At 60.1% G+C, this 24,459-nt stretch overlaps 1 protein-coding gene across 1 annotated transcript in view; it reads right to left on the minus strand.

Annotated features, from left to right (window-relative positions):
* Positions 1–1,507: 1,507 nt before the first annotated feature.
* The window catches only part of EIPR1 (EARP complex and GARP complex interacting protein 1), a 46,894-nt gene continuing 23,942 nt past the window's right edge, over positions 1,508–24,459 (minus strand). Inside the window, exons 2-7 of the mRNA XM_084235719.1 lie at positions 16,901–17,057; positions 10,050–10,149; positions 6,073–6,209; positions 3,993–4,160; positions 2,838–3,005; positions 1,508–1,753 (exon numbers count right to left, since the gene is read on the minus strand). Of these exons, the coding sequence (XP_084091845.1) occupies positions 1,579–1,753; positions 2,838–3,005; positions 3,993–4,160; positions 6,073–6,209; positions 10,050–10,149; positions 16,901–17,016 (864 nt within the window). The 5' untranslated portion in view covers positions 17,017–17,057 and the 3' untranslated portion in view covers positions 1,508–1,578. The remainder of the gene's footprint in view (positions 1,754–2,837; positions 3,006–3,992; positions 4,161–6,072; positions 6,210–10,049; positions 10,150–16,900; positions 17,058–24,459) is intronic.

Below are 24,459 nucleotides of genomic sequence, written 5' to 3' on the forward strand. Positions count from 1 at the left end.
TCAGCCTCGAGAAGGTACGGTCAGCAGAATCCACGACACAGTTCAGCGTCCCTAGATCGAAGCTGGGCAGACGCCCACGCACCATCCACTGCCCTGACCACCGCGGGGCCTGGGGCGTCAGCCCGCCCGCGAGCAGCGCTCAACCGAGGTGGCGAGACAGCAAACTGGGCTTTGCGATTCGCTGATCAAGCCACAGCTTATTTCATCTCATTAGGGGTCACTCTGGCGAAGAGTTTCCGTCTATGTTCACCCGCCCCCCATCTGCTGGAGAGACGCAGGGCCCCTGCAGGGTGTGCGCGGGGGCGGGCAGGTGACCACAGAGGGGGCAGACTGTGAGCGCTACTTCCCGCCCTAAAGAATGTTCTAGACACGCAGCAGAGAGGAAACGACTGCCTCCCCTCCCAGACCCGTGGGCTCCCGCGCCGGCTGAGCGCCGTGGGTCAGGGCATAGGGTCAGGGTCACCAGCGCATCGGCGGCCACCTGGGCTCCCAGAGACCACCCAGGGTGCGCTGGGGAGGGAGGGGGACCGGGACCAGAGGCCACGGGAGGAATGGCAGGAGCCCACGGGGCCACGCATCCACAGCCCCAGCTACAGGGCCCCGGCACCCAGCCTGCGCCTGGCTGTCCAGCCGTCCTGCCCCAGGCCTGCGTCCGCCCTCCTCACTGCTCGCTCTGCTGCTGCTGCTGCTGCGTCTTTGCCGACCCCCTTTTTTCTGGAATCTCCATCACTTCCGGTCCTGCCCCCTATGCGCCCCGGCTACAGGGGCTGGGGCCGCCCGACCTCCATCCACAGCAGCCTCCTGCAGCAGGAGCGTGGGCCCGCTGCGTCCCTGCCACGCCGTCCCGGCCTCAACGGCCCCGGCGAGAGTGCATCAGCCCTCCTGCCACCCCGAGGAGCCGGGATGCGGGGCACTCGGGCCTCCCTGGCTGCCCACCATGGTCTCCTGCCCGCAGGCTCAGAGGAGCCTCCCTCTGAGCTCACAGGAAGCCCTCACAGGACAGGCAGCAAGGGGCGAGGCGCATGTAGCCCGGAGCCGCGGGGGCAGCACTGACCAGGGCAGCAAGAGCAGAGGGTGCGGGAAGGCTGGGCCTCTAGAAAGATGCTCTCCTGCGCCCCGCCCAGGCCCAGGCGCCCGGAGGCTGGTGGGATCCCCGCGGCCCCGCCCTGCATCCAGCGGAGCGAGGAGGAGGCCAGGGCTCTCGAGAGCACATCCAGGGCAGCCTCCGCCCGCTGCTGGCCGGGCAGGACGGACCCTCCCGGGCAGAAGGGGACTCGCGGCCCTGCTGGGCGGCTCCCCCCGTCCCCCCCCCAACCCCGTGAAGGTGAGGCCGCTGCCCCGCGGGGGTGCCCAGGGGCTGGCCCAGAAAGTGCTGGGCGGCGCTGGCACTGGGACAAGCAGGATGGCGAGAGGGACCCTGCACAGAGGTGCGGGGCTGGGCAGGGGGCTGGGGCCGCGCGGGCGGATTCCCAGAGAGCGCCAGGCGTGCGCGAGCCTCTGGTCCTTTATTTCACTTTAACCCCCAGAGGCCAGACAGGGCGGGAGCCCCGAGCCGGCAGGGGGGCAGGGAGGGCGCGGTCAGAGCAGGATGTGGTACTTGAGCGCCCGGGGGACCCGGTTGATGACCAGGCGCCCGTCGTAGCTCAGCGAGGCGAAGAGCCAGGGGTCAGCCGAGGACCAGTCGACGGCGTACACGCTGTCCTCGTGCTCCTCGTAGGCGGCGACCACGCTGTCCCGCGGCGGCTCCTGGCTCCTGGAAGGACAGGGCGCTGAGCCGGCGCGGGCCGGGCCGGGGGCGGTGGGGCCAGGCCAGGGACCTCCCAGGCCCGGGGACCACGCCGGGCGAGTCCTTGGAGGCCTCGGTGACACCGAGCAGCAGGGGCCTTGGGGGCCGGGTTGGGGTGGGGGGGAGACACCACTGAGTGGGGAGGGGAGGGGCCGGGGGCGAGGACGCCATGGGGCGCACAGGCTGTGAGGACGGCCGACCCCGGCCCCCATGCCCGCCACCAAGCACAGGCCCCTCCCGGTCCTTCCCACGGCGGGGGCTGCTCCTCCCACCTCATGAGGAGCCCACGGCCAGCGGCGCACGCCCCCTCGGCTCCCTGCTGGACGGCGCGGCCCAGGAGACCCGTCCGGCGCCCCGCTGAGCTCCGGCAGGAGCCTGGCCAAGGCCCACACACACCACCCGACCCCAGGGCAGGTCCCCACCCCGCGCCCACCACAAGCACCGCACGGACCCCAGCTGTTTCCGAGGTGCAGGGGCCAGCGAGCCGCGGCAGGCAGGGAAAGGCCTCCAGCCTGACAGCAGAACCCTCAGCCGAGCAGCTGCCGCACTGGGAATCCCGGACAGCAGAGGGCTCCTCCCAGCCACTCGCAGCAGTGCCCAGCCACACTCCTCTCTGCCCGGGAGTGCAGCCACACACACGTCACCTCCATCCAGGACACCCCCTGGGGACGGTGGGCGCCCGCTGGCACAGATGCCGAGGCCCACCAGCGCGCACAGCGTCCGGGCTCCGTCGGGGCGGCGCCTCCCGCACCTGCCAGCGAGGGCCCGTGCAGCCGACCCACACGCGCCAGACCACGGCCACGGGGCACGCGAGCTCACATGAGCTGTCCTCATGGCCAACGCCCACAGACAGACAGCGGCGGTGCGGACACCTCACACGCGGTGGTGCCGACTGGTCACACACACATACACACACACACAGACACACACACGGACACGCATATTGGGGCCACATGAGGCGCGAGCTCGCTGACAAGCCCAGTTTGTCCACCCCCCTCCCCCGCACTGTCCCCAGCACCGTGCCCGTCGGCAGGGAGCCCGAGGCTCTTACTTCTCGTCCAGGCGGCGCTCCTCCTGGTCACTCAGGTCGTCGTCGTCCACCAGGTGGCCGAAGGGCTCAGAGGAGATGGACACCATGTTGGAGAGGATGACCCTGCTGTCACTGCTGCCCGTGAGGACCAGCTGGTCGTGCGAGTGATTGTAGCGGACGTTCCACACCCTGGGGGTGGCGGGAGCAGCTCATCCCAGCTCTGTCTAGCAGAGGGCCGGGCCTCTCGCCCTTTTCTAGTGGGACTTCTTGATGCCACCAGGCACGGGGCTAAGCGGTCTGCTTGGCATCCCACACAGGCTGCTCAAGTCCCAAGGGCAAACCTCCCCCAGCGGCAAAACAGAGACCACCAGCCCGGCAGCAGTCCGGCCCAGGAGCGTGGCCAGCACGCAGGCCCCCCACACGCCTGCCAGGGCACACGGCCCATCGTGTGCAGGTGAGACAGCAGAGCAGGACGGCACCCGCGGCCGGGAGGCAGGCGTGCCCACTGCCTGCTGCGTCCAGGCCAATGCTGGGTGAGGGCGTTAACACCTGACTGCAGGGACGATGCGGCTCTGGTAAGCGATTCCAAGGTTTCAGGAGCATCGCTGCAGGAGGACCGGCCGGTTCGCCGGGGGAGGGGGCTGGCTGCGCTCTGCCAGGCGTCCCTTGGGTGAGCACAGACAGGCGCCCAGCTCTGCGGCTCTTGGCGCACGCACACAGCACCGGACAAGCAGCACACGTGCCTGCACGCGCGCGCACACACACGCACACAAGCCTGCGTGCACACGAGTCGTCTGGATGAGGCTGGCCTGAACAGCGCACCCTAGGGCCCGGGACCCGGAAGGGGTCACTGGCAGCGTGTAGGCAGCTTCTCGGGCTCTGCGCGGCCCCACCCTGCCCGGCACTGGGGCCACCCCCTACTGGCTGCGCCCGGCAGGCCCCAGCCAGGGCCGCAGAGGCGCCGCAGGAACATCCGTGCGCGTTTGCTTTTGTGTATGTGAAACGGCAGTTTCGAGAAAAAATAGGATCTAATGTTTCTCTTCCTTTCCCTGCATTTGCAAATCCAGACACGCGGCTTTGGGACGCGAGCTTCTCCGCAAGCGCAAAGCCGACCGCGGGATGACAGCCGCCCCCCCACCGCCGCCCCGTGGGTGCCAGCGGGCGTGCTCCCCGTACCAGTGGGAGTGCTCCTCCAGGGTCTTCACGGGCTCCGTGACGTTGCGGGTGTCCCAGAACTTGACCTTGCAGTCGTCCCCGCAGCTCGCCAGGTAGTACTGCTTGTTGGGGTTGAAGTCCAGGTCCCGCACCAGCTGCCCGTGCGCATTCTCGATGCAGTAGATCTGGCTGAGGGAGAGACAGCACCCCACGGGCGGGTTCAGGGGCCCCACCACGCACACCGCACCTCGCCAGGGCCTGGCCGTGGCATCTGAGCCCCCAGAAGAGGCGCCATGCGGGGCTGCCACTGCACCTGTCCAGAGCGCGTCGGAGACGCCAGAGGCCGTGCAGGCAACGCGGCCCGGCCAAGCAGGGCCAGCCTGGACAGGGCCCCCCAGGCAGTGGGCGATGTGGTGTGAGGAGGGAGGACCAAGGTAGAGCACACCCAGCAGAGCAGGGCTGAAACCGGCACCCTCTGTCAGCAGCACCTGCACACACACCTGCGCACCCCCACGCATGTGCACACACCTGCACGTGCACACCTGCACCCCGCACACACCTACACACATGCGCACACACACACCCCCCCCAACCGGAGGCCTGGCTGCACCACACCCCAGCGCTCAGACCATCCGTCTTGTCACAGCATCGCCCCTGACATCACACGCCCGGCAGTGGGGCCATCGTGGAGAGGCTGGGCCTGGCGGGAGACAAAGGCCTCGCCCCCGCCACGCTGTCCACTCCTTCAGCCCTGGGAGGGACTTAATTTCTCCAGAAGTCATTTAATTCACTCTTCATGGCTTCCGCAGGGAGCACAGCCGGGCACAGCCGCTGCCTCCACCGCGAAGCAGCCCGAGGCCTCCCTGCTCCCCCGAGACAAGCGCCTCCCCCCTCCTCCTCCCTCCACGCTGGATCTTTCTGGCCCTAAACCAGTTTGAAATCTTGAACTGGTTTTCATAACCTGCATTTCCAATCCTAATATTTTCCCCTAAAATAAGAAGCCCCAAACAAGACACCATGACATCTCCCGAGGTAAACAGACAAATGCGCAGACTTCTAAACGCAGCAGAGTCCGGGAACGGTAGCCAGCCCCGCGTCTGCCAAGGGTTTGCTGCAGGCTCGGGGAGTCAGGAGCGGGAGTTTTAACACAAAGCACAGAGTGTTCCAGAAGAAACACCCACAGCGCCGGGCTACGTGAAAGCCACAGTGTCTGCAGAAGGGGAAGGCGAGGCCCGCTGCTCCCCAGAGACGACAGCTGGGCAGGGCAGGGGCTGCCCGGCTGGCCACCGTCCTCAGCTCTGGGTCTGGGATGTTGCTCTCTGCAGAGGCCGAAATTCTCCACGCCCTTTAACGGACAGAGTCGCAGAGGGCAGGCCCCAGGGCGGAGGCGGACGCCAGGCAGGGCATGTGTGAGGCCTCTGACCCCGAGACCGAGCAGGGGCCGGCAGCCGGCACCGGAGCGAGAGCCCTGGCTCGCCTGTCTCCGGCGGGCTGGGAGCCGAGCCCCACCGCGAGGGCAACAAGCTTCCCACGAATCCATCTGTGCCCCTGAGTGATAAATTGCAGTGAGCTGAGGGGATAAACGGTGTCTGAAAAAAGCCTGCAGGACCCGTTGCCATGACAACTGCCGTGCGCACCATCACTCCTCTGCCTATCAAAACCACACCTGGAACAGAGGTCGCTCCTGCTTGCTCCGTCAGAGCTGCTGCTGCGGCGCGCGGTGACTGGAGTGACAAGCGAGGTGACCCGCCGGGCCGGCTCCCGAAGGCACCGATGCGGCCGAGACCACTCTGGGGCCCACCCGGGGCACCCCGAGGTCCTCAGGCGCCGACTGGAGCTGAGCGTGGGAGCAGCTCCCTCCACGGCTCTACACTAGTCTGGTCTCCATGCCCACCAGAAGCTGCCCAGGAGGGCGTCCACCTGGGTCACTGTCCCGTGAGGACAGGGTTCCCGGGCCAGGTTTGGTTCCCAGCCAAACCCAGGGCTTCCTGCAAAACCCAGGAGCTCCCGGCCCCCGGACGCCCGGCGTAGCACAGCCTGGGTGAGAGGCGGCCGGGGCAGGGCTGGGGGCGGCCGGGGCGCGGCAGGGACCCACACTGACCTCATGCTGCGGGTGTCCCAGCCCCGCACGGTGGTGTCGCTGGCCGTGGCCACCTGGCTGCAGTTGTGATGGGGGCTCCACCGCCCCGACGTGAACCTCAGCTGTCCCTTCCCCTCCAGGGACGCCGAGCTGGCCAGCTGGGATGGGGAGAAGAAGGCAAAAATAATTGGACGTCCTTCCAGAAAACAAGAGGCTGTCCTCACAGCCTATTACTGAAAATAATCATCAAAAATAATTAGCAAAATCGGGCTTTGTTTTCTGCCCTTAAAAGGCAAGAATTCTTGAACCTTATTGGGAAAAATTATAAAACTGAGAGCAGCAGAAAATAGGAGGCCTATTAATAGCCGCGGCTCAGCAGGCCCGGGGGCTGGCAGAAGGGGCCCCACTGCTGCCCCACGCCACAGGCACGCAGGAGCCGCGGCTGCCCCACGCCCCAAGAGTGGGCATCTGCCGGGGCACCGTCACCGCCATGAGCACTGCCTGAGCACCTTAGGCCTCGGGGCTGGTGACCCCCCACGGCCCCATGTCGCCCGCGGGGTTGTGAGCCTGGGACAGGAGCCGAGGCAGGAAGGTCGCCTGCCTATGGGCTGGGCCCTGGGCCCTGCCACCACGCCGCACCTTCCTCTCAGCACCCCACCGTGGCCTTGGAGGACGTCAGCGCAAGGGCCGGGGACAGGACGTGGGTGAAGGCAGCCCCTCTCCACGGGGGGAGCCCGGCTAGGCTGGGACAGAGGGCAGTGGTAACAGGCTCTGCGCAAGCTGCGCACGATCCCCTCTGCTCCAGGGACGGGGAGAGGCCCAGGGCCACGGCCATGGTGGGGGGTGGGGGGGGGCCTTCAGCTCCTTGGGACACTTCTGAGTCTCCACCTGCCCCGGGAGCCTTTGCCCAAACACCCCCGCCCGCCTGCATCCCGCATGGGGAGGCGTCTCTGGGCCACTGACCGTTACTGTTCGGCCGCCCTCCCTCACCAGGGCCTGAGAACCACGAGGGGGCTGGAGCTGTCTGTAGGCCGGGACCCCTCATCCAGGGAGTCCCCGACCTGACGCCCTCCCATGGCCAGGCCCAGCCTGCCCAGCAGGACTCTCCCTGCAGCCCAGGGCGGGCCTCCTCTTGGAGCCCCGCCGAGCAGCCCGCTGCAGCTCTGGGCCTCCCCACATGCCCTGGGGCTGCTTCTTTCCACACCGGACACACGCACTCCAGCGGCGAGCTGGGAGGGCTGGCGGTGAAGACAGAACTGGGAAGGAATCATGGGCACAAAGCGGGGAGGAAGCCGCAGGCCCAGCACACCGGGGACTGGGAAGGGAACTGCCAGGCGGCCGGGGAGGGAGATCAGGTGCAGCTGGCACCAAGACAGGCCTGGGGACGCTTGCACTGACCAGCGAGTGTGCCCGGCAGTGGCTCTGGCTGCAAAGGGGAGGGAGCTCGCTCCGGCCCGGGATCGGGACGCCCGCTTCCTGCAGGCCCCACCAGGGCCACGCAACACCATGTTTCTAAGAGCTCCATTTTACAGATGAGGACACTGAGGCAGGATTAAGCACCGGCACAAACAGAAACCAGCCAGCCCGGGGCCAGCCGAGTGAAGCGATACACGAGGTTAGAGTCCAGAGGTCACGGCTGAGCAGGTGAGCAGGCAGTCTGCGGGGGTCAGGAGGGAGACGGCTTTAGGGCCACGCAGAAGTCGGGTCACGAGGTATTCGGGGAATATGAACACGCCAACAGGAGTGGGGCTAGCCTGCGTCGGAGACGGGGTGCCCTCGGCTGGGGAGCAGAAGGAAGCGGCAGAGGCTGGGAGGACGAGCCTGCCGGGCAGGACCGGCCAGCTCCTCCTGCCAGTGAGGGCGGCAGAGGGGCTTCCGGGAAAGGCTCCTCCAAGCCAAGGGGACTCAGGGAGCAAAGCTGCCAGCTCCTCGTTGATGCTGGGGCGGTTCGGGCGTGATGGCTGGAACCGTGCCGCTGGCTTGCGGTCAGAGGAGAGCGCAGGGGCGGCTGGGCTAGCAGCGCAGGAACGGGCCGGGCTGGCGGGGCTGTGGAGACCGGAGTCAAACCCTCGGACGCTCTGGCCATGCCTCTCGTCACAGCAGAGGACACCTCCCTACGTCACTCCTCGTGCTGCAGCCGATGCCCCTCACTAACACGCCTGCGGTGCCCGCCTGAAATGACACCCACAGGGGCCCCGTGTCCTGGGGACACCCGTGCCTCTCCCAGCCCAGTTAGGGCTGCCATGAGCCTGATCTCGGGGAGCACGGAAAACCTCTGATTAGCGCACGGCTGACAACACACTGTCCTGGGGACCCCCCAGGGCCTTCAGCATGTGCCACCGCCCGACACGGGATGCGCCTTCTAGCAGCCGCGGCTGAAGTGAGGGCGGGAGGAAGTCGCGGGGTCCCCAGGCCACCTCGCAGCCCCGGCCCGCAGCCCCAGCCTGCCGCCCCGGCGCGGGCCGTTATCTCCTCAGCCGGAGAAGCTGCTGGAACTAGAGCAGCGAGCACAGACGGAACAGGGAGGCCCCCTCTGCCCCCACGGGGGCGGCCCCGCGGAACCCCTCACTCCAGACCTCCCCTGGCTCCACTAATGATTATAAATGGCAAAGAACCTGCAATGTAATTGTGAAAGGTAATGATGCAGCGAGCACGTGCTCAGACCCGCCACCGAGGCAACATCCTCACACAAAACAGAAACGCCGAGGGGCGGGGTGTGGGGACGGCCGGGTCCGATAGGCGGCTCCGGCCTCAGGCCCCGCAGCGGAGCGTGCGCGGCGGAACTGACAGAAGTGCTGACGGGGTGGAAGCAGGGAGAGGCGGGACCGGTCTCCGCAGGGTGAGCTACAGACGGCTCTCGCCTGCCGCGAGGTCACTCCTGATGGCTGAGGGCCAAGACGCGCGGCCGGGCCGGGGCCACTGCACAGTTGGGCGAAATGAACCCGCAGGACCCCGCGCCGCCTCTGGGTGCCCTGCCGAGCTGCTCCCCCTCCGCAGCGACTATGCGCCTCTGCGGCCATGGCGGGACACGCGTGTGGGGGGCGGGATGGCCGGGGTGGGGGTCTCGCAGCGCCTCCGGCCTGGACCCGGGGCCACAGGCACTGAGCGTCCCTTGAGTGTCCTGTCGCGTCTTCCATGTCTGAGTGAAAGCTGCACCTTTCAGAACTTCAGTAACGGTGAGGTTTTTCCATAAATATTATGGACGCGACAGGAAAACAGACCAGCTCCTCCTCCACGCCGAAGGCGGGAGACCCCTTCGGCCACACACGGCTTTCCCACCTCAGCAAGCCTCCCTTCTGCGAGGCCACGCGCCCCCCGCAGGAGGCCCGGTCGTGCCCACGGCCCGGGGCCCCAGGGAGCGCTGGGCCGCCAGCGGGGATCCGCCAGGCCGCCGGGAGTGGGAGGCGATCACCCCAAATGTCTTCATTTTTCTCCCTAAGGTTGTTACTTTGACACGAACAAGTGCAACGGAATCGCCAGCACACCCGTAGAGCTCGTTTCACAAAGAAATTTTTAAGGAATCAAACAAAGGCCGATGCGTTGACGCGCTCACGTCTGGAAGCAGAACCGTCCCGGGGAAGGTCCGTGTGACCTGAAACGGGCCTGGGAGCCAATGGCCTGCGGGCGAGACGGCCTCTCTGGGGGCGAGGAGACCGGGCCCCTCCCAGCAGCTGCCCGCGCGGGGTCGGTGGCCCAGGCACAGCTGACACCTCAGGCCAAGCCCGCCCGCCCGCAGGGAGCCCCAGCCCAGCGGCAGAGCCTCCTTGACGAGCGGGAGACTCGGGACAGCAGAAACGCCCGGGGGAAGCCGCGCAGGAGGGGCGCTGCCAGCTCTCAGGGTTCAGCGCGGCTCCTGGGCGTGGCCTAGGCTCAAACCCAAACGGCTTTCACCTGAGAGCGAGACGCCTGGGCCCTGTGGTTCCCGCCTCAACACCTCACCCCTCCGCGAACGTCAGCCCTGGACGCGCAGGGGCCACGATGCGGGCCCGGTCACTCACCGAGGCCTGGCTGGAGCTCTCCTGCAGGTCCCACAGCAAGATGTGGTTGTCGGCCAGCGAGATCACCTTCTTCCCGTCTCCCGTCGGCTCCCACATGACACTAAGGAGGAGAAGGCCCGTGTCAACAGCCGCTCGGGGAGCCCCGGGCGCGGCTGGGCGCCTCAGCGTCCTCCAGAGGCCAGTGACTTCCCCGGCAGAAGCCGGCCCCGGCCACCTCTCTGCGTCCACCTGGCGCTGGGCGGTGGTGCCTGGGAGGGGTGCGAGGGTCAGGTGAGGCCTGGAGGGAGTGGCGGGCGGAGAGAGCGTTCACGCCCCTGTGAGGGGAGACGCTATCGCTCTCCTGTCTCCCCCTCAACCCGCCTCTCCCGCCGCTGGCCCTGGGGGAGACCTGAGGGGCTGCTGGGTCTGAGATGTGTCCCTGCCGTGGCCCTCCCCCAACTCCCGGAGCGGCCGAGCCGAATACAAGCCGGCAGGAGAGCGCCTGGGCCCGGAAGGGAGAAGGTCCTTAGGCTCCGGCAACTTCAGCCACGCCTCCTGCCCCGACCAGAGGCACCGGGAGCGACCAGCCGAGGTGAGGCCCTGCCAGCTCATGCCGCCAGCGAGATGGTCGCCAGTGTGGGCTCTGCCTCCCCAGGACGCCCAGAGCCCTCCGGGAGCTGAGCTCCACGCTGGTCCCCCACGCAGCGCACGAGGGCTGGGCTGTGGGGCGCCCCGGGGCTGCTGCTGCTTCCTCGGCGACACGAACCTCACTCGGGGCCACAACCCCTCCCGGCTGTTGTGCCACGACCCCTCCCGGCTCCCCGCACATCTCCACGCACGGCCCCCCTTGGCCCCACCCAATGGTGACATCTGCCCCCCGACAGCCGGCGTCAAACCCAAGCACCGCTGGCCCGAGACGTCCCGATTCTGGAGCCCGCGCCCGCGAGGGCAGAGCAGAGTGGCCCAGTGGCCTGGAGCCCATGCCGGGGGCGCGTGGGGTGCTCGGACAGCTGATGGCGATCCAGGGGACACCGTGCAGGAAAGGGGGTGAAGAGCACCCACAGTCCGGGCCTGGCACGCAGGGCACGGAGCCACGGAAGCCTGACGATGCCACAGAGGGGGCTCCCAGGCAGCCGGAGTCCGGGATATCGGGGTGCCGTGTGGCCGTTTCTGGCCACGTCCCACAGGCCCGGGCAGAGCAGTGCCCCCACCTCCCTTGTACGGATGCCAAGCCCACGTGGGGCTGCACCCCAAAGGGCCGAGTCCAAACCCTGCACCCTGAGGACACTCAGAAACGCTCGCCTTGACGTCGCCTAAACTTGCATCACTTGCGTCTCTGCCGCCAGCGAGGGCGGGAAGTGGGCCCACGAGCCCATGGAGGGCGCCCTGAGCAGATGGAAATATCCGGCGCCACTGCAGAGGCCGTGGCTGACCACAAGGGCCGGCAGGCCTCGAGCTCGCCAGCTGCTGCCCTGGCTGAGGAAAGGGGAGGCCATCCAAAGTGACTGTCACCCGGAGGGAGAGGACGGCGTGGGCGCCAGTCGGGCCTCTGAGAAGCCCTTCACGGGGAGAGCGCGGCAGCGCCGCCCGCCCACACGGCCCTCTCGGAGCGCGGGTCTCACTCTGGCTGACGGTTTCTTCCTGGTCTAAGCCAGGCTGGGCCTGCTTCTCGGGGGAGACATGGACCCCAGGACGGCCCCCCAGAGCTCAGCCGGGCACAAGGGCAGCCACACCTGTCCTCTGGCCAGGGGAGGCCAAAGGGTAGGGCCAAGCTCGGAGGCCTCTGAAGGAGGGATTCTGGCCGGAGGCTGAAAACTCGGGGGCCTGCCCGAGGTGTGCCCATGCAGGTCTGTGGACGCTCCCACCGCAGAGGCCATGAAGGCCAGAGGAGCCACGGCCTACTCAGGGGACGGGGCAAGCCGGGCCTTGTGGCAAGTCCAAAGCCGGCCTGACGTCTCGGGATGCCAGAGCTCCAATGCCCACCAGCTCTGGTCAGCGCTCTGGCCTCCCCCACTTGGTTTTTTGTTGTTTTTTTTTTTTTAAAGATTTATTTATTTATTTATTTATACAAGCACTGGGTACAGTCAGAGGTGCAGGAAGGTGAGAGAATCCACCAGAGCCAGAGCAGGGAACAGAGCAGGCAGACTGATGAAGTACACTGCTGAGGGGAGCAGCAGGCGCAGCAGGAGAGGTCTGCATGCCATGTGGGACCCTCGCCGGCGGCCGGGGATCGAACTGGCGCTGTAGAGGCTGTGGGCAGCTTTGCAGCCCAGCGCTCAACCGCTGCGCCACCAGGGAGGCCCTCCCCCACCTGGTTTTAACAATAGAAAAAAAGATAACCGTGGATAAAAACTCTCACACACAGAGGTACGACCTTCAGCTTTCAAATTTTAGAATTATTTAAACTGCGAGTGTAAGTAATCACAAATAAACCTTAAACCCCAGCCTCCTGCACTATCCCAGCAGACACGCCGCTCACAGCAGAGCGGTCCTGGGGACACCGCTGGGTGGAGAGACGTGCCCCAAGCCACGCGCCAACTGGGGCCTGGGAAGGACTGGCCAGCCCGTGCCAGGTTTCCAGATGCAGGAACTTCCTGAGGTAAACCGCAGCCGCATGTCACATTTTGCAATTTCCACACCGTTGTCCCCTTTCTAATACTTAATTTTAATCGTGTGTATGTGGGGAAGGGAGATTTTGACAACCATTCCCCATTTTAGCGGATTCCTTAAACCAACTTCAAAGAGAAAGACTTTTCACACGGCCATGGCCACTAGGTTGCTCCCTCCCTCAGGAAGACGCGAGGTTCTAGGCGTTCCCTGGGGCTTCTTTTAAGAGCTGATGGGCAACTTTTACAGTAAGCCAGGACCTGCGGGAGCAACTTCTGGGGTGAGTTTTAAAAATCTTACACCCAAGTACGTCCAAGTTGGGTAAAACTTAAAGCACCAACATGAAATCTCACAGAGCCTGATTAGATCCCGATGGTGACAGTCACAGCCGCTGAGAGTGACATCTCTGTTGTCAGCAATGAGGGGCCATTAAAGAGGGTCCCCGAAAATGTCCCAGAGGTTTTCTGATGCCTTTGCATGGTGTTAAGGATGACTGTGTACTTCTTTGTAACATTTATCTGAGTCAATTTCCGGTTCTATCGTATTAAACTAAAAAGAACAAAAAAAAGAAAAGTGGGTGACTCTTTTTTCCTATACAGAATACCGTCACACACACACGCTTCATTTCCTTCCTCTCCAAACCACCCCCACTGTGTGCCCCCCCCTTTCCTTGCTTCTAGTAATACTCTTAAAGGGCACACCCACTTTCCCAGGAGCCCCGACCTCAAAGAAGAGCCATTTCCCCCCAAAGCTGATTGGGCCAGCTGGTCCTGTGTGCAGCGTCATGGACCCTGACACGGCAGTGGGGATACATCCGGGCCCTGCCAGGCTCCCGCACGCCCGGCGCATCCTACCATCAGGGCCACGGCTCAGGTGGGGCAGGCCGCCCTGGCAGAACCACCCATCCACCCCCCTCAATGCAACAGGCAGAGGGGAAACAGGGGCGTGAATTACTTTGATTCATTACAAAGACGCTGTGACACCATTAAGGGTGAGCGAGCAGCCGCTGCACCTAATGCACCCGGAGCTGGCATCGGAGACCCACACGCGGGCCAGGCACCAGTCGCCAAGCAGAGCTGAATCAGCTACGGCGTGAAGGCAGAGCCCAAGACCACTGACCCCAGGCCCATCACTTCGTCCACAAACAGAAAGCGCTGACTGAAGTAGCAAACCCACGGGAAGTAAGCTCAGAAAGGAAGCCTTATTATCTGCAAAATGAATAGCTCCCCTATAAAGCATACTTTATTTACCTTTGTCATCCAAAAGGACTAGCATCATCAATGCAAACATTCTCCAAATTTACTCTGATGAAAATGTTCATATCCCCAGCACCTGAAACAACTCCCGAATAATAGCATGATGACCATAAATGGCTCCTTCTGCTCATTCAGCTGGGAGACAATTCTTGGACGACTTGTGGCATTCTGGGGTCAGGCTGTCTAGCTGTAAATCCCATTTAGCCCACTGAAGAATGACTAAGCCTGGCTGCACTGTCCTTCCCCTCTCTGGGTCACAGATATCTGCACAAAAAGGACAGCAACAGTCACCAGTTTCTGGAATCATTGTGCAAAAAGACTAGGTGACTCAGAGGCATGCCTGGTTCACAGTCAAGGCCTGGCGTGGCTACTGTGGTTGCAATTTTTGCTTTTCTCCCACAGGAAGCGGCTGCGCTGTGCCTTGCGCTGTCCTTGGTGCCGCAGGGCAGCCCGCGCGGGGGGGGGGGGGGGGGGAGAGGAAGGGGGGGCTGCCGCTGTCCTTGGTGCTAGGAACACGGGCTGTACTGACAGGGCGTCTATTCGGCGCTGTCCTTGGTTCTGGCGGAGCAGACCGCGCTGCCGGGGGCTGCCGGCCGCTGTCCTTGGTGCTGAGCGCGGGCTGCGCTGACAGGGTGTCTGCCGGGCGCTGTCCTTGGTGATGGCGGAGCGCGCGTGTGCATGCAGGGCGGCCAGCTGGGCGCTGTCCTTGGTGCTGAGAGCACAGCCCGCGCCGACAGGGCATCTGCTGCTCGCAAGGTACTGTCCTTGGTGCTGAGGGTGCAACATGTGCTGGCGGAGCGGCCTGCTGGGCGCTGTCCTTGGTGCTGAGTGTACTAACAGGGATGTCCTTGTGTGTTGGCGGTATCTTTGGTACTGACGTTACTGTCTATGGCTGGGATGCTGACTTGGTGCTGTCACTGGTGCTGAGGGTACTGTGTGTCTAACAGACCCATCGTGTGCTGCCCTTGGCACCTGGGTTCAGCCTGTATTGACAGAGCACCTGCTGTGTGCAGGCTGAGGGTACAGCCTTCCCAACATCCCCTGGAAGCAGCTCAGTCTTCACAGAAAAACACAAGAGCATGAAAGAAGACAGGGGAGTGTCAAGAGGTGACACCTGCAGTTAGCATAAAATTGGGTAAAAGGAGAGGCAACCTGGGTGAGGTGGGCAATGATTCTCTTGGGAAGGACTCTAGAAGGGCATGATCTCGGGTCAAAAAGCTGAAGCTTATTAATGGGCAGCGGGAGCTAAGTGCTGCAGTGATAGAACAGTCCCCTAAGCTCAGCACGAGCCTGGGCTCCACAATGCAGACCACAGAAAAGCAGGTTCAGGGAGAATTGAAAAGCATACCACACCAACAGCATCAGCACCTTATTCTTAGTATGGACCCCAGCAAACACAGTGAGCACCGTATCCCCAGAGACCTGGCCACAGAACCCGCTGAACAGCAGAGGAGCAGAATGAATGGAGACATGATTGAGAAGCATGGTCTAGTGACTTTGAAGTGACCTGCAGCTGCCTTGGAGCAGGACAGCATGAAGACCTGACCTGTAGCCCCACGCCAGGGCTCCCTGGTCTCTGTGGGGATCTGCAGCACAACTACTGGCACCAAGTCCACGAGCACAGATCTTTAGAACCTCTTCCCACCCCCCTATTCTCCCCTAACAAAGTCCTTCCCACAGGGCTGAGCTGGCACACACTGCCCACGAGTGTGCTGATGCAGCGGTCATGACATGGGCCTGTAGGCTGCTCGGGGACAAACAGCAGCTGAGGGAGCCCCACACTGCTCCGCAGGCTGCAGCAACACCTCAAAAGCATGGGAAGTCGTATGGTGTTCCCAGGCGCTCCCTACAACCCCTATGACTAGCGGGTGTGAAACCTTCTAGGAGGAAGCAGATTGGTGATGCCGAGCAAGGCAAAGTCCCTCCTCTGAGTTCATGCCACTTTCACACCCACCAGTGGCTCTGACCCCCTCTGTACAGGCCGCATCCCCAGAGTGACTCTGCCTGCACTGTGTTGTGCTTACCTTCTCCCCTGTCCAGAGCATCTTCTGGAACGAATGTGGTGCACACATACCCAGGCACATGTACACACGCACACACACGCCTGCTGGGGAGATGTGATGGTGCTGGCACTGCAGGGCCCCTGGTGGTGCTGTTGTTCACAGAGCACTCAGCAGCCAGGAGCTGAGGTCCTGGGCACTGTGGGACTCCTCTGTGGCCTGCCTCTGCAGATGTGGGTGTGACAGCCGTGCAGGATGCCACTGGCCTGGTGGCCTGGTTATTCCCCAGCAGTCATGGACTCAACCCCCACGGTTTATAGCACAGAAGCCTCGAGAGCCACTCTCTGCAGGAACCCCTAGCTCTGCCCCGTCACTGCAGCAAGCTCCGCAGCTGGCGAAGGGACCCGGGATCAGCCCTCAGCTCCGGCTCCAAAGGCCCCCTGCCAAGCACACCCCTCTCCCACTCCCCCAGTAAAAATGACTGACTCCTTCCTCGGGAGCCCAGGGCACACACTCTCCATGGCTCCAGCGTACCACCTGCCTTGCGTCTGGTTAGACATTTAACCTGGCAGGTCTCCCCCCGAGGCCAGGTCCCCCCACCCATCACCTTGGCGTGCCAGAACCCTGACAGGTGTGTGCAGCAGGTGATTAATAAAGGTGTTGAATTAAATTTACTCAGTAGGGTCACCGGACAGAATTGACGGTGGTTCTTTCTCACACACAGGAAAAGCAACGGGAGGATGGGGGCGGGGCGGGGCTCCGGCCTCCCCGGGCACGGCTGGCTCTGTCGGTCACCAGCACGTGGGGCGGGGCGCCGCGGTGCCCACCGCATCGCTGGGCACAGGAGGGGCGGCGCCGATGCAGACGAGGAGGAGATGGGCTTCACACGCGAGCCCAAGGTGAAGAGCTGGGGCCGGGGACGGAGGACGCGGGCAGGGAGGGCGGCTGGCGCAGGCGCACTGGCGTCCAGCCGCAGGCGGCTCCCGAGTCTGAAATATGCAGAACCTACCAGGCCGAGCTGCCGCGGGCCGCGTTGTCAAGGTGACAGAGCAGCTCCAGGGTGTGCGCGGTGCTTGATGAATCGTCAGGGGACTCGTGGCTGCCTGGCTCCAGTCCCTTCGGCATCCTCCACACGGCCGCGCACGTCAGGACTCTGCTGTCTAAAGCTAAGCAACAGAGGACAGGGTCAGCGCGGCCTCCCTGGCGGGCCCCTGCACAGCACAACCCAGGCCTTCACCTGCTACTCGCTGCGAAACCACCATTCTCTTGTAGGAGAAAATTTAATTTCCTCAAAATCGATTTCCTTCCATGCGACAGTTCTTCAAAATGGGAGCAACGTGGGGAGGGTGCCCTGAAGCTGCCCCCCCAAGGAAGCCACTGCGGCTCAGGCTGGCCCTGCGCGGGCTCCCGGGCAGCTCTGCCACAGTGACTCACCGGGCGAGGCCCCTGGCTGGATGCCCCAGGGAAGCAGTGACCCTGGGGACACCAGACCCCAGTCCAGCCCAGGGGAGGGCGTGGGGAGCGAGGGTCCTCAGGCCCAGGCCGGCACAGAGTTGTGAGGCGCGCCTGGTGCCTGGGCAGGGAGCAGCCCCTACTGCACCACCTGGGCCCAGCACCAGCTCCCACACAGCCCCACAAGCTCCTGCCGGTGGCTGCACAGCCCTCTGCAGCCTGGAGCCGTGGCTCCTCACACTCCCCTGACACTGCTGGACGCTGCATGTGGGTAAAGAAAATAACTCACATAAAAGAACTGGGGTGATACAGTCACGGGGGGGCACCCGCATCTGCACCTCTGCCCTTCTAGACAGTTCTTCATAAAGAAAAAGACAAATAAGACCAAAAAACAGATTTACCATTATGTGATAAAATGTAATCTTAGATTCCTAAACTAACCCTTTCGAAATCTGCTTTCCACTTAGTTCTAAACCACACATGTGCTGTCTCCTCATCCACACAGCCGTCAAAGGATGCTGATAAAACAATGGACAGGTTTCAACATTAGATCACCGATCAATGAGAAATAAAGAATATTAAAAATTGATGTGAGAACAAGCCTCGCCTCACCAGTGGGCTTTCCTGCACCAGGAGTAAGAAAAAAACAGGGGCCTGAGGTTACATTCAAAAGTGCCCGATTTCCTCTCAGTCACCAGGGCCCTCCAGATACCAGCCAGTCGCCGCAGAAACGCCGCAGCGAGCACAGCATCCCAACGCCCGCTGTCAGGTGTCACCGCCTCGCTGCCATCTCTGCCCGTGAACAAAAGATAAAGAGAAGGATCCGGGTGTTGAGGGAGTTTTTCTGATTCCAAACTCGGGCTCATTTTTTATGCTTCACTGGGACTCTAAAAATATGGAATTGTGCTTAACAAGAATCATATGTGGCACGCACACACATAGATGCATACAGATGCATGTGGGCACACGTGTGTGTACATGTATGTACACACACGTGTGTGCACATATGATGCTAACATGTCCATGTTTAATTATGAAAATGCAGTGGATGATATTTTTTCATGCACATGAAAAAAGAACCTTTTTGCTAAAATTTCCATTAGTCTTCTTGTAGAGCCTGTGAGATTGGCAATGGCATGTCTGAAAGCTAGGAGCGAGAGAGTGGGCAGCTATGGAAGTAAGAAATGAACGCCTGAGACACTCACCCAACAGAGACAGAGATTATATAACCTTCCTAAGTGACAAGAAGCAAAACAAAACAAGAAAAATGCTAATCTGAAGAGTGATAGAAATAATAGCCTGAGAATGCAATTGTGGCTGACTGCAAAATCGGTGAAACTCACGAATGGCAGAAGGGATGTGACCATGCAAATAACTATTATAAGGGAGAAATGACTTATGGCAAATTCCCCACTGAACAAGCTCATTCTTGAAGAATTTTGTTCAGGTGTCAGGACAAGAACTCTCTTTCTGTTACTACCTACCCATCACTCCTCAGCCACACCTATGATGATGAACCCTGAACAAGAACAAGATGGCTCCATGAACTAAAATTACCCACTCCAACAAGTGCTGCACCGCAAAGTCCATACCACTGCGCAGTAGCACCATTAATTGACGTGCCAGAGTCAAGGAACTTGACACACAGAGAAAGGAATGGAGGACATTCCAGAAAATACAGTTAACCAAATAGTCACTCATCTCAACTTTCATTCCATCCTGAAGCCTCCTAATTTTATTACACAAAGAACTCTGGGGTTCTGTTTTCTTTCTGAAAACATAAACCCATAAGGACAGAAAGAAGGGAATTAGATTCTAGAAGCCAGAAAGCAAATGGACAGTGCCAACTGACTCCTGCACAACACCGAGTCGGAAGACAGGCAGCAGGCACTGGGGAGTGGCCTCGCCGACACGCATCCAGAGGGAAGAAGTGATCACAGATGGGGTGAGTGCTTAAAAAGAAAAATTGATTGAATATTTTTTCCAAAAGCAGTGTAAGAGATGGCACAGACAACATCAGGGAGAAAGGGAACATCGTGACGGATCACACAAGCACTAAAAACACCACATGAAGATGTTATGAATGACTGTACATTCAAATGTTTAAAATTCAGACAAAATGGTACAACCCCAGAAAAACCAAAAGCTAGAAGAAATAAAAGCTCAGAACAGACTTATACCTACTAAATAAATTGAGTCTAATATAAAAATTTCCTCCGAAGAACTCATTAAGCCCAGAACACTACACCAATGAGGTTTTCCAAGCATTTAAAGGAAAATAACACCGATCACACAATTCTTCAAGAAAAGAAAAGGAACATAGGAATCCTTCCCCTGATAACAAGAAACACATTAAACAAGAAACACATTAAACGAAGGGGGAAAATCACCATTCATCCCATGAATATAGAAGTAAAAATCCCAAATAAAATATTAGCAAATGAAAACCAACAACTTATAAAAGTAACACCATGTCACTAACAAATTATGCCTATGCTAAGCATATAAGGTTATTTACCATTTGAAAATCAGACAATATAATTTATGACATTAATAAACTAAAAAAAGGTGAATATCACAAAAGATGTAAAAAAAAAAAATTGATACAATTCAATGCCCATTCCTGATGATACTCTCGGCAGAGCAAAAAAGAAGAAAACTTACTCTGACAGAGAAACCTACCAAGAAAAAAAGAAGCAAGCAAAAGAGGAAGAATCCCGTGGTAGACACAATAGTGGGGTGAGGGTTAAATGTTTCCCCAATAAGAGGAACAAAAGGAAGACGCTTCATATTACCACTCATCAACGTTACGCCAGCACTCCTAACTACTTCAGTATGGCAAGAAAAAAACAAAAGTTTGAGGATAGGAAAAGAAGAAATAAAATGATCTTACTTGTTAATGACCGTGTGCAAAAAATTAAAAAGAAGCTAGATTGTACTATTAGAAGTAAAACCAAATTTAGAAAAATTACTGGACACAGGGATGACATGTAAAATCAATCTACAGGATGGGAAGCTATAGGTTAGCAACATAAACTTAGAAAAATTAAATTTGAAATAATATTAACAATAGCATTAACAAATCAAATATTCAATATCACAAGCTAAAAATATAAAGATTTGTAAATAACAAAACCAAAAGCCCTGCTGAGAGAAAATAAAGACCTACACAGAGAGATATACCATGGTCATGGATTGGATGTTTCAGTGTTGTAAAGACTCCATAAGTCTCAAGTTCCAGATGCCGTGGTTTTTTTTAAGTAGAAATCAAAAATCTGCTTCTGAGGTCCTAAAGTTTTCATGAAACTGTAAACCACCGAGACAGTCATGAAGAAGGACAAAATAAGTGGGTGATTTACAAATCAGATATCAGTCTTATATTTGTACACAGATAGAAAAATGGTCCAGAGAAAGAAAATGCAGGCTAGAAATGGACCTTACAAAGAGGGCCACCCAATTCACACCAAAGATGCCACTTCACCAGGCTGGACAGAGGACAGTTTCTTCAGTAAGTGGTGTTGGGTCAATTGCACATCCACAGGAAAAAATGAACTTGTATCCTGCCTCAGAACACACTCAAAATGAATTCAAGATAGACTAAAGATGAAAATGTGAAAGATAAAATGCTACAAATCTTTTCTAGAATACATAGTAGAATATCCTCACAACCTGGGGAAAAGCACTAACCATAAAGGAACACAAATATAAGAACATACTCGTTAAAACTGAGACCTTGTTTTCACAGAAGGACACCAGACTTTATCAAAATGAAAAACTTACACTCTTGGAAAGGCCCTGTTAAAAAATAAATAAATAAAGCAAAACTGGGAGGGAATATTCATAATACGTATATCTGACAAAGTGTTTGCTTCTAAACTATATATAAAGAACTCTTACAATCTAATAAGACTAACAACCCAATTTTTTTAATGAGCAGAAGACTGAATGAGAAAAGAGAACACACCAGACAAGGTGCTCCCCACCGCTAGTAACTGGAGACATGCCAAATGAGATGCACTACACAACTACAAGAATGGCTAACGTTTAGGTTTTAAAAGGTCAACAATACCAAGTGTCGGCAAAAACGCAGAGCGCCTGGACAGCTCACAGATTGCAGGAAAGAGTGGAAAGTAGGACAACATTCTGGAGAACACTTTGGCAAGGGAGCAGCCACCCCAGTGACCTACCAACTCCGCTCTCAGGAGAGGCTGTCATCGGCGTGGTTGTTGACGCTGGCCCCAAACAACAGCCCTGGCCATTGATGGGGTGCAGCTGCCAGAAAGCGGGAGGCAGCAATAATCCTAAGGGCCAGCAAGGCCAGGGTGCTAGCCAAGGCAGGCCAACCGGCCTGGGTAACACACAGGGAGGGGATACAGTATGCCTAGAAGCAGAACAGATGGGCCGCTGGCAGAGCATGGCCTGCCTGGTGCACACATGCACACGTCCTACACTCAACAGGCAACAGGGGTGAATGAGCAGGAGGCCGGGGAGGTCACCCCACTAAAAGTCACGATCCCTTACCCAGTTCCAGTCTGAGCCAGGCCCCAGGGTGAGGACCCACCCACTAGAGCAAGTACGAACTGCAGGGATGGCCAGGCTGTGCCTGGGGAGGCCCCCGCACTGCCCGCGAGCACATGTGCCATCAAGTGACCACTACTCATCGGGCGTTTCCAGGCCTAAGGAACACAAGGTCTGAGACTGATGGTGACGGCGATCGCCAAGCGCTGACTGCGTCGCCTGCATGTGACTGCATCGTCGGTGTGACTGCATCGCCAGCGTGTGACTACGACACCTGTGCGTGTGACTGCTTCACCTGCGCATCTGCTGGCCTCCACGCAGGCGTGGAAATGCTGATTGATTCAGACATGGGCACGACCCACAGGATGAAGAACAGAACCAAGTGGAGAAGAAAGGTCAAGATCGGCCAGTGGCCACGGGGAGAAGCAGGGAAAGTCCTCAAAGGAAGATGCCTTCAGGAAATTGGGTCTGGAAGAAGAGGTGCTTAGTGGATCCCAGGGGGGCCTGGGCACGTGGAAGGCTTACAAAGGCCTTTCCAAAGCAGGACTAAGGGTCCAGAGACCAGCGTAGATATGGAACCGCCCAGAGCTGAGTTTAGGATGTGGGAGGTGAACTCAAGCCCTGAGAAAAAGGGGCGGGGGGGGGGGAGACCAGGGCGGGTCCTGAAGGCAGGGCAAGAGTGCTGCGGGTGTGTGGCGGGTCCGCTGGTGATAAGGGGTGGGGGCTGGCAGTTCTGCCCACATCAAATGAGCAACCAATTAGTCAACAAGCACACGTGCACGCACACCTGTGCACACCCACAGGCACACATGCACAACATGACTGAGCACCACGCCTAGGAGGAAGGATCTGGGGTCAGCTGGACCAGTCGGGAGCCTTCAACGTTTATCATCAGGGCACACAGGACACAGGTAAGGCATGAGCGGGTCCAACCCCGAGGCTCCACTCAAGGAGGCGATGCCCACACCTGTGCACGCAGAGTCCTGAGGCACACCATGGCCCTGGGGTACAGCTGGCTCCGGTATGTGCTCAGAGAGGCCACAGAGAGCCCAGAGACCCACAGCATCTCGGGACTTCCTTCGAGGGAGGCACAAGGCGCATACAGTGGGGGTCTCCCCAGTTCCCCGCCCCCCAAGTCCCGCACACACAGAGAGCTATGAAGATGCTCCAGAGCCAGCAGGAGGAAGCCTGGCAGTGGGCAGAACCCCCCCCCCCCGCAGGGGTCAGGACAGGCAGTAGCGGCAGCACAGCGAGCCTCACTTTGGAAACATGGGTTCGTGGAGCCCAAGAAGAAAGCTCACTGCACACCCTGGCAGAGGCTACTGCACCAGCACACGGTTCCGAAAACTGCTAGACGGAAGGAAAAAGGTGCAAGGGCGTTTCTGAGACAGAAAATTTATTTGGGTTTCCTGAAAAATCACAAAATTTCCTTTCCAGAACTTAACCTGAAAATTTGGGGGGTAAGCCTGACTGGGAAGCGTGAAACTAGAAATCGTCCGAGAGCAGGCTGGGGGCCGGCGCCACGACAGGCCGCAGAGGGCGCGCGGCGGCTGCGCCTCGGGTCCCAGGAATACGGTAGGAGGACGGGCGCTCCCAGCCCGAGCGGAGGAACGGGAGGGAAACGGTGAGGCACCCCCGCCAGACGTGCAGACGGGCCCCACCTCCGGCAGAAGCTCAGCGGAGCCCCCAGCCGCCGGCCGCGCGGGAAGGGCGCCCGGTCTCCGACAGGAGGCTCGCTTCTGCCGTCTGGGGGGCTGCCCCCGAAGTGAGGGCCAGGCCGGGCCGCCGGCAGACCTGGGGGCCTTCTCCAGAAACCCCGGCCCAGGGCTCCGAGCCTCAGGGGGTGGGTGCCCCCTCGCTCCACCCTGGAGGAGGCTGAGGCCAGGGGCAAAGCCTCCCCACCTCCAGGGCCCTGCGCGCCAGAGCCAGAGCGGGAGGGGAGGCGGGAGGCGCCGCGCTCGCAGGGAAGACCCGGGCTGCGTCTTCCCGGCTCCTCTCTCGCACGAGCTGGAGCGCCAGGCTCTTAATGAGATAAAAAGATAATCAGGGCGGATGAATGGCGGAGGCTGACTCGCCGGGGCCCCTGGAGCCTGGCTGCCAGGGATTAGTGGGCCTCGGCTTAGAGGAACTCAAAGGAGATTAGAGCCTTTGTGAGCCTGAATAGCAGCTCCAGCCGCTCTGCTAAAGGGCTGCCAGGCCCTGGCGGGGGCATAATCTGCTCCCCAACTGGAGGGGAGGTGGCCTGAGGTGGGGGCCGGGGCTAGTTTGGCCCAGACTGAGCAGGACCAGGAGCCGACCAAGGCTGCACTCCAGTCACCTGACACGCCGCGGGGGGGGGGGGGGGGGGGGGGGGGGGGGAGGGGGGCACCGAGGGGCGCCGTGGGGCCGGGAGTGCTGCTCCCAGAGGCTTTCCTGCTCCAGCAGCTCAAAAACGTTCTGGGGGCGTCTGTAAATCACACAGCCGGCGGCAGCGCAGGGCGGCCGGTTAGGGAACAAAGGGGAGCGGCTGGCACTGAGCAGGTTCCTTGGCACCCGGTATTTACAACTTACATGCTCCCACAGAGCCCTGCACCCCAGGCTGCTGGGTGCCTGCTGCTG

Source organism: Talpa europaea (genome assembly GCF_964194135.1).
Source record: "Talpa europaea genome assembly, chromosome: 6".
NCBI classification, from domain to species: Eukaryota; Metazoa; Chordata; class Mammalia; order Eulipotyphla; family Talpidae; genus Talpa; species Talpa europaea.